This window comes from Pocillopora damicornis, chromosome 3 (genome assembly GCF_964200805.1).
Source record: "Pocillopora damicornis chromosome 3, jaPocDami1.2, whole genome shotgun sequence".
Classification (NCBI taxonomy): Eukaryota; Metazoa; Cnidaria; class Anthozoa; order Scleractinia; family Pocilloporidae; genus Pocillopora; species Pocillopora damicornis.
This window is the reverse complement of record NC_142672.1, coordinates 23,377,177-23,386,807: the sequence shown is the minus strand read 5'-3', so window position 1 is coordinate 23,386,807 and position 9,631 is coordinate 23,377,177. Positions and strand designations below refer to the sequence as shown.

General features: G+C 35.3%; 1 protein-coding gene across 3 annotated transcripts; it reads left to right on the top strand.

Annotated features, from left to right (window-relative positions):
• Window positions 1–824: 824 nt before the first annotated feature.
• Window positions 825–9,449, top strand: LOC113674483 (eukaryotic translation initiation factor 4E). Of its 3 annotated transcripts, none has more exons than XM_027190963.2 (8): window positions 825–944; window positions 2,409–2,570; window positions 4,300–4,316; window positions 5,223–5,286; window positions 5,671–5,784; window positions 6,300–6,439; window positions 7,058–7,112; window positions 7,607–9,449. In XM_027190963.2, the coding sequence occupies exons 1-8, from the start codon at window positions 888–890 to the stop codon at window positions 7,664–7,666; spliced, it is 669 nt and encodes a 222-aa protein (XP_027046764.1). In that variant the 5' UTR covers window positions 825–887; the 3' UTR covers window positions 7,667–9,449. The 3 variants fall into 3 exon arrangements, with proteins under 3 accessions (XP_027046764.1, XP_027046763.1, XP_089057742.1); XM_027190962.2 differs by having other exon boundaries at window positions 2,406–2,570; XM_089201616.1 differs by lacking the exons at window positions 4,300–4,316; window positions 5,223–5,286; window positions 5,671–5,784; ... (1 more) ...; window positions 7,058–7,112; window positions 7,607–9,449 and adding an exon at window positions 3,035–3,403 and having other exon boundaries at window positions 2,406–2,660.
• The last annotated feature ends 182 nt before the right edge of the window (window positions 9,450–9,631 follow it).

Sequence of the window (9,631 nt, the reverse complement as noted above, 5' to 3'; positions counted from 1 at the left end):
CTTATATACGGCTGAATATCCAAAAAAACAAAGCGAAGAAGGGGTGAGAAGTCAAAAACTCCATCTAAATTTATTGGGGGTAAATTAAGAGGGGTTTTATTCCGCGAAATTGAGGGTTCATCCGTCAAGAAAAGTTACTGAACTACGACTTCGTTTTACGGTTGACCGTAAGATCGGCTAGAAATGAAAGAATTTTACCTTCAATCGTCGATAAAGCCGATCAAAATAAACTAACCAAGTATGGGCGTATTTTATACCTACAATCGGCCTGGATACTTAAACAAATTATTTTTGTTCAGGTCCTTCTTCTCAGATTTACATCTACAGGAGGTAACTGAGGTCCTTAACAGAAATTTGTAGTTGTGAAAAGAGGTTGATTTTCAAAATCCTTTCAGCTTTTTGTCCGACTAACTAACTTCTTCGGCGAGTTTTATAATAAAGTCATAGAAATATTTTTAAAACTTGGCTAGTTTGCTCAAATACTCGTGTAATTGTATTGATTCATTAATTAATTCCCTCTTTAATTCGTTCATTCATTCATTCTCTCTTTCATTCATTCATTTATTTTTTCTATCTTTTGCTCAATTAACCATCTGTTCATCAAATATAGGGAGGTTTAAACAATATATCACGGAATCGAAACTAGGTTTGCGCAGTGTTCGAAGAGTGCTAGAGGAGAGCTGGAAATTAGAGAGTTTTGCCTCGACAAATCAGAGATTTAGGCGAGAAGTCTCGCTCTGTTCTGTCACTACGGCCCCAGCGCCACCGCGGTTTGTTTAGGAAGACTGGATACGAAGGACAAAAGTACGCATGTACAGCTTACTTTCCCACGTGACGCCGGTAAAGGAAATACAGGAGTAAATTTCAACCACTTTGAGAAAGTTAGTATGGCTTCTGGTGACGAGATACCAGCTAAAAATCAAAAGGAACAAAGCAAAGAAGAGGTAAGAAGTCGAAGACTCCATCTAAATTTATTGGGGTAAATTAAGAGGGGTTTTATTCCGCGAAATTGAGGGTTTATCCGTCAAGAAAAGTTACTGAACTACGACTCCATTTCACGCAAACAGGTCAATTTTTGAAACTATATTTCGTTTATTTGCGACAGTAATAGTACGTTGACTATGTAATGCATTAAAACTTAAAAAGTTTTTTGGGATGTCTCATTTTATTTCCCAACCTCAGATAAAATTTCGACCGCTTCCTCGATATTTTGCGACGACTATCCAGGTGCTTTTAAAATATGTTTCACCCAAGTCAGCGAGATCTATTGATAAGCCTAATTTGTGAGCGTCATTATTCGTTTAGTTCGTGTTATTTTAATTGTCTGAACAACCAGATAAAGATCTTCTTTACGAAATTGCAGCTACCTTTGTCGGGAGAAAGTAATTTTAATCGTGATATATCGGATCAAACACTATTGAAACCCATATACAATTCGCGTTACATAATTAACCGTACGTTATGTCTCAATTTTTTTCGTTGTCATTTGAGAGAGTTTGGTTATTACAAGATTCATGTTTTTGAAATTACTGTCCAACCTAACTGTTTTGCACAGGAAAGAGTCTGGGTCATTAGTTATAAAGTGTCTTATCTTGTGTGATCTGCTGCCAGGCTACGTGTAGGTATATTAAGTCAATAAACTCTTACGGTGCATGGCTTAGAGGATAATGTTAACAAAAAGTGGGTTGTTCAAAAATGAAAGAAAAAAAACTAGCTGATTGAAAAGCAGTCTTTCAGGCAAGGGCATTATTAAGTCAAAATCAAATTGTCTTTTCTAATCCTTCCTCTATCATGTTGATATTCTCAGTCACTTCTTAAATGGCTGGAATATCTCAATTAGCCCAACAAACTTGAAACAGAAATAGGAAGGGGAAAGTGGTGTATGTTTAGCAGTCAAAGAGATATTGTTATTGACTGAAGCTTACTCAACAATAATGAAAAAAAAGACCTCATGTGTTTTCTAATAACAAGCTTGATTTAAGTTAAGGGAGCACTCAGAATTTTTTTCTCTCTAACATTTCGTTCTCCCCTGATCAGTGATAGGCAAGTGGGAGTTTGATGTAGGTTTTAAGCAGTAACTGATTCTCAGTAAACAAAAGGTAGCAGTTTTGTGTACTGAGCCTGTACAAAGATGATTACCCTTAAGAGATAAGTTGGTCCACTTTTTGTAAAGGCATGATATTTCTCAGAAAGGAAGAAGGAAAAGCCATCTAGACTAATTTTTTTGCCATAAATCTTCTGACATTGTTTTGCTGTTATGATAGGTACATGATTCATTACCGCATGCAACAGTTTGTTGCATCAAGCAAAGCTTACAGCTTGGATACTCAAACCAAACTCAAAGATTCTCAATGGAAATATTGAGTGAGCAAGTTTGCATACTCTAATGGGTTTTTTTTTTTAAGCAGGAGAAAGCCAAAGATGGACAATCAACAGAAGATGGAGCATCAGCTCCTGTGCCTTCATATGTAAAACATCCATTGCAAAATAAATGGGCTCTATGGTTTTTCAAAAATGATAAGACAAAATCCTGGCAAGATAATCTTCGCCTTGTAACTTCTTTTGATACTGTATCCTTTGCCATAAATCTTCTGACATTGTTTTGCTGTTATGATAGGTACATGATTCATTACTGCATGCAGCTGTCTCTTATTTTTTCTGTAAGTGAAACAGGTTTTGTTATTATTATGATTTATGTTTCATTATTATTATTATTATTATTATTATTATTATTATTGTTATCTCTTCTATCACAGTCTTTGCTGGTGTTCTTTTTGTGCATCAGCCAGGCGCAAACCATGCACCTAGGGCATTAGTCACTTAAGTCAATCATTTTGTTTGTACACTAAGCACATTTCTGAGGATTTGCACAGATCCCAGCGTGCAGATCTTTTAAATCTCTCACAGTAGCTGCTTCTGATACTTTCTTTTTGTTTTCCACCATCCCCTTCTTTACTGTACCAAGCACACCAACAACCACAGGGGTCACTATGGTTTTCATAATTGCCACATTCTCTGTATTTCAATTCTATAGGTCTTTGTTCTTGCTTTTCTTCTCCATTTCCTTGAGAACGATGCAACAGTCATATCAAGCAGTTTGGAGGTGAAATTCACTGAATCTTTAACTATGATGTCTGGTCTTTTCGCTGTTATAGTTCTGTCAGTATTGACCAGTATGTTCCATATGATGGTGATGTTGTTGTCTTTATTGTGCATAACAGTCTGTGGCTCATGTTGGTACCATTTGTTTGTAATTTTGACATCATGATCTTTACAGATGCTTCAATGGAGATATGCAGCAGCATTATTGTGTCTTGAGATGTACTCTGTTTTAGGTAATACCTCACATCCAAATATAGTATGGTCCACTCTCTCTTCATATTGCAAACACATTCTGCATTTGCTCTCCACTTGCTGGCCACAGAATAACTTTCTGGTAGTTTCTGGTGTTTATTGCCTGGTCTTGAGCTGCAACAAGTAGTCCTTCTGTGTCTCCCTTCAGATTACTTGAAAACCATTTGTTGGTGGTGACTGTGTCTACATGAGGCTTCTCTAGAATCCTGGGATACTGGCCATGCAATGCTTTGTTTTTTCCACTTCTTTCATGTGTTTCATCTTATTATTATTATTATTATTATTATTAATATATTATTATTATTATCATCATTCTTATTATTATTTAGAAAATTTCAGTTATTGGTATCCACGATATCTTGTTTTCTTCATCTTGGAGTGGAATATTTTAATTATATTCAATTTTGAAAACTTGTGTCTGGTTTAAATGATTGTCTCAAACTGAAATTCATTTCGCATGAGAGAGCGTGTCAATTTTTTTCAGAGACTTATGAAAAGATAACTTCCACAAAGACAAACAGAGAGTTCTTTAAAAATCAACTTATCTATATTGTTTAGGCCTTTTGAAGGCTGGCTGCCCTTTGGGGATTTGTCTGGTGCCCTTCATCTGGTGCATTGCATCTGGTGCACTGCATCAAGATGGCACACTTAGAGAAAAAATGAATTTGGAACTATCCCACTTCTTGGGAAAGTTCCAAGGACAAAATATCCTTGAATGTTTTCATGTTAAGTGGTGACCACTTATGTGCAGTGTATTACAAACAGTACAATGCACAAAAACAAAAAGTAACTAAACCAACCAGTTGCTTTTACGTGTACTGTGCAGGTGCATTGTACATTTTTCAACAAACCATCATTTTCCTGTGTGTTCATTAGAGGAATATCCTATTAATTTGTCATATAAACTGTTTCCCTTGACTTGTTCCTTTATTGACTATCAAAAAGGTCGAAGATTTTTGGGGGTAAGTTGGTGTTTAGTTTGTTCACTTTACAATTTTAGACATCTTTTTAAGACATTTCAGAACTTGACATTTATCTCTCTGAAACTGGTTGTGAAAACAGCCTTAGAACTAAACCATATGCTTTTTTCAATGGTACACACATTACACATATAAATAAATTGTGTGCATCATAGGGTAATTTGCTGTTAACAACTGAGTTGAAAACGTAAATTGGCCACCATAAAGAGTTTAAAGGTTGATGTTTTGAGTGTTAGCCCTTCATCAGAGCAATTCTCTCCCACCAACACAGCACCACAGTTTCTTTGGAAACTTACCCCCTTTGTGTCATGGTATGATTCATCAGTTAGGATCAGGCTATAGCAATCAAGTGATTTGCTCATCTTGAAAAATTGCCTTGCTTTGCAATTTCCCAGGTCAATTGGATCATCAAGTTTATTTTCTGCAATAATTTTTCGATAATCACTCACTAACAGTTAAGGTTTACTTTGGGAAGCCATCTGCCATTTTGGATGGACCAGTGTGGACACAATTAAATGGTTTGTGCAAAATATAAATTGCAGACAAACACCGTTTGAGGTCTGTATTGTACATTACAGACTAAGGCTTCCTTTTTTTGGCTTGAATTTATGGGTGCACAGGCTATAAATGGGAAACAACAAAGTTTGGTAACTTACAGTATGAACCAAGAATACGAGGTTAATAACATATTTATTTTATCTCTGGGTTTCAATGTTGGGAGAATTTCAATTCAAGCAGTCTTTTAAATTTAGCAGGCTGCACAACGAAATTCAACCACTAAATTGACTAATCATAGCACACATACAGCAGAGAGATAAAATATTGTCATTTACTACTGAAAATTTTCTTTTGCCAGTTTTTAAAAACTTTCCTGATTTTCTTCACCAGGGTATATAACCATATTCAAGCTGCTAGCAAATTACAGTCTGGATGTGATTATTCATTGTTTAAGGTATACAATTTGGGTGTTGCATGTCTATTCCTCTGGTTGGTCTACAGTATCATTTCTTTTGGTTGATTATTGATTTATTCGTGAATAACCTTTTCTAGTTTTGTTTTTTGTGCTACTTTCTCATTGGATGGGTTGATTTAACAAGTTTAAAGTTTGGGGTCTTGGCCGATAGCTGGGATAGGGATATAGCCAAATCAGTAAATGTGGTTACAGTAATAACACTTCAATCCCTGTCAACCATGTAAGGTTGTCACAAATACAGATGTAAAATGATACCATGCAAGGTGTTTGTTCACCCTTCTTTCAGGATCTGAATTTCTGCAGAATTACTCTGCATGAAAGGTTTAGCTCATCAAATTTCTCCGCTCTCCCTTCCCCCCTTAGGAAGGAATTGAGCCTATGTGGGAAGATGAGAGAAACAAGAAAGGAGGACGCTGGCTGGTAAACACACAGAAAAATTTTAGGCAACAGGAGCTGGACAGATTATGGCTTGAAACAGTAAGGACTGAATGAAGTATTTGATATATTTGGTTGAATGATGGTTTGTTTTTCAGTGTTATTTATCCTCTCCAAGGAACTGTCTATGGATGTTTCCATGTCATGTGAAATAGAGTTCAAGGATATATATATATATATATATAGTTATCAGGCATAAGGTGGGTCTTTCAATGGATTAATGATACAGATAAAAGCCAGACTGGAATAGGACAGAGGTTCAATAACCTCTGCACTTAAGTAGGGACACACCCAACTAAAGGAATGGGGAATGGAACAATGGAAACCCACCTTCTTAACTTGGCTGTGTGTTAAAATCTCAAGCATAAGAAAGGTGCCCAATGCCATGAAACCAACACACTCTAAATTGTATTAGGTTTCATTTCGACCTAATAACTGCATGTTGATAATAAAAAATAATCTCTAGATTTGGTTGAGAATTTAAGATTCTCACAGGTATATTGTACATGTATTTGACAACTTTAAGGTTGACTTCTGTTTTTCTTTTTTTTTCACAGTTAATGCTTCTCATTGGAGAGTCTTTTGGCGAATATTCTGAGAATGTATGTGGAGCTGTAGTTCAAATTCGTCAAAAGGGAGATAAACTGGCCATATGGACTGGCAATGCGTCAGATCAAGATGCTAACTTAAGTATAGGGTAGGTGTATTAGTTACATTCTTATGTGTGTTTCATTAATAACCCTTGCTATTTTTAGAATTTAGATATTTTATTCCCTCATTGTGGTGATGAAATATATTATTATGTCTTTGATAGAGCACTCTTGTGCTTGTCTTTTAACTTTCTTCATCTGTAGCCTCATGGAACTACAGTCTGTAGTGATTGATATCATTTTGCTGAATTAATTGTCCCATCTAGTAAAAGAGCCACAAAATATAATGTATTAGGCCTTTTTAACAGCCCAGAGACATGTACATGTAGTCTAACCAAAATTGTTCCTCTTCCAGTAGGAACCTTTTAAATTTAATGGTTACTATGAAAAAGGAATCACAGATGCTAAGTTTTTTAATTTTTTTGTTGTGTTTTGTTAGTTTTTTCCCTGTGGTTCCCTTTTCGATGTTCATAGATTGTTGAAAGGTTACCTTGTTGTTATGTTCTTTTTTTGGTTTGTAATTAATTAATTGCCAGGGAAGCTTTAAAGAGTTTGTGCATCAAGTGAATAGCTGTTGGTTTTTTTGTTTGCTTGTTTGTTTGTTTGTTTTATTTTTTTTCTCCTTCAAGGGAGTCCCAATAAACATTGTTTCTTTTCTTTATCAGACGTAAATTTAAAGAGCGTCTCAGTCTTCCTGCCAAGCTAGTTATAGGTTATCAGGTAAGAAAACTATACATGGTCTTCAATTTGTGCCTTAAAGGTATGTAGGTCTGATAATCACTTAGGGCAAAGGGTGAGAGGGAAGAAACTTGGCTTGGAAAGGGTCAAAACAGGTTGGATTTTCTCAAGATTTGCAGTCAGTTTTGCAAGAGAAGGATGTTGCATATTGCCCAAAAGGAAATGGTTTACAGTTGATCAAAACACCATTATTGAAGTAATGCTATAACTATAACTATAACCCTGCAAAGATAGCCAGCTCTTACTTACAACCCTCACCCCCACCCCCTCTTCCTGAAGAGATTCTTGATAACTGGACTTGAAAGATGGGCAGAAATGAAGCCTAGCTACTAGCTAGCTCTTGTTTGTTTTTTCTATTTGTTTTTTTTTATTTTATATTATTTTTGTATTTTTTTGGAAAACAAAAAAAAGACTATTTGAAAGCCTCTCACAAATGAATATGCTATAATTTGTAAACTTTGATTTATTTTTTTTAGGCTCATGAGGATACTATGACCAAGACAGGATCAGTTACGAAATCAATGTTCACATTATGATTATTAAAGAACTGCTTATAGACAATGTCAGAATAATTATCTGATGTTTTAAGAAAACTTTAGGATTTATTCTATTTAAGAGAGCTTGTAGGCTGTCAGAGCCAGATTCCCTGCTCATGAACACAAGGTTTACCTTCTGACTGTTGTGTGAAGGGAAAACACTAGACAATGTATGCAGCATAATTTAATTAAACAATGACTCCTTGGCCATGTGGTGTGACTTAGCCGAATTTTGCATTTTAAAGATGAACGAATTCATAGATCAGGAGGATACAAAGGAGATCATGATGATAACAATAAGGTTAACCATTTACTATAATCAGTGTCCTTTCTCCATACAACAGTCAGATATAAGTTGTGAAGACTTAAGCTCTTAAGCTCTTAAAGGCTCATGATGTGAGAGATAAAAATGAGGTTTGTTATCGTACAGTGTATACTGTACAGTTTCTAAGATGTTATGATTATGTGCAGACACAAAAGGATCAAGTTTTGTGTCTCATTTTGTGCATTCATGGTCCTCATTTGTGCTGTCACTAACTCCCTGATTTTATGAAATCTACATGATTGTATGTGCAGTTCTTTGGCAATTTGTACTCTAAGATGTTCTTTAGTTTACAAAATGCCAGTGGACTGGTATCTTCATTTGCTAGTAAATGCAGCTTCTTTGCATGTACACTATCTTAATTTATCACAAGTCTAACAATGTTTAGTGGTTCATGTTGTATCATGTATTGTAGTTGGTAGTTACAGTCAACAAAATGCGCAAAAGTGCTTGTTAGCTTCTGATTTATTCCCTATATTATGCAGCTTAAGGGTGGTACTTTTTTAATTTATATGCATTTTTCTCAAATGAGAAGAAAAAATAAGTAATTCTTTGGCCTCGTATTAGAATTTAAACATGAAGAGTGTTCTGTTACACTGTAATGACTGCCATAGAACGTAATATTTGAACACGCGAGTTTTATTTTCCATTGGCAAACTTTGATTAGATTAGGTCTTCATGTACTATTTCAAGTTGTGATTACATAATAGTGATATTTCAGAAAATATACAGGCCTTGTTCTACAGGACTTCCGCCCCCTGTGCTCTAGTAATTTGAGTACTTGAACCAAAGTTTACTTCCATGGGACAACCCTTCCTCAGTTATAATATTCATTTACCTATAGAGCGGTTGGTTTGGATATTATTTGGGAACCTTACTGTGCCCTTGGAAACAAACTTAACTGCTGTGTTTTCATGTTTATATTTTTGGAGCATTCATAGTAAGAGATTTTCTTTTCAAGCCTGTAGTTTACAGGAGAACAAAGGTGAAGCAGACTTATTTAAACCTCAGAAGTGATTTGAAATTAAATTTCCTTTCATTAAAGGGAACTGTGTGATCTAACTGTGACCAAGCCTCAGTTGAAGAGGGTAGGTTACTTAGCACTTAACTCCCAAGATTCTTCAGAGTACTAGTTCAAACTATTTTACAAAGATAGCCCTATCATTAAATTATGTATAATCACTTGCATGTATGTATCACTTTGAGTACTGCGTATGAAAAAGTTTATTATTCTGTACTTCCTAGGATAGAATGTAATCGTTGCATGCAAATGATTTATATCAACTTAAATTTAAAAGTAACTAATTGTTTTATTGAGTCATTATGTGTAAAATTATTTTGAAAAATTAACACAAGACTTAACCAGTCAGTGTTTTGTTTTCTCAAAAGGCATGTAATTAGCTTTGTTATTGAAATGAGGCATCTTGGTCATAGTATTTGCTATTAAAATTTTTAAATGGCTCTTGTTAGTGAGGACAGCATTGAGTTTCTTCATTTCCTTCGCGAGCTGGTTGTCCCATAAGGCGTGGATCCCACTTTATTGCTAGGTCGTTCCAGTCACCCTAGTTTTTCAGACGTTGGGATGATCCTGTTCTCCTTTGCAGCTGTTGTTCAGTAAAGAGGCGCTCGAAACGAGGTTAAAA

Bases quoted from the DNA above. Each gene is read 5' to 3' on its own strand.
- LOC113674483 (XM_027190962.2), top strand. From the start codon at position 888: ATGGCTTCTGGTGACGAGATACCAGCTAAAAATCAAAAGGAACAAAGC. The intron at 5,287-5,670 runs GTATACAATTTG...TTCCCCCCTTAG, and splicing joins GTGATTATTCATTGTTTAAG to GAAGGAATTGAGCCTATGTG. The intron at 6,440-7,057 runs GTAGGTGTATTA...TTTCTTTATCAG, and splicing joins GATGCTAACTTAAGTATAGG to ACGTAAATTTAAAGAGCGTC.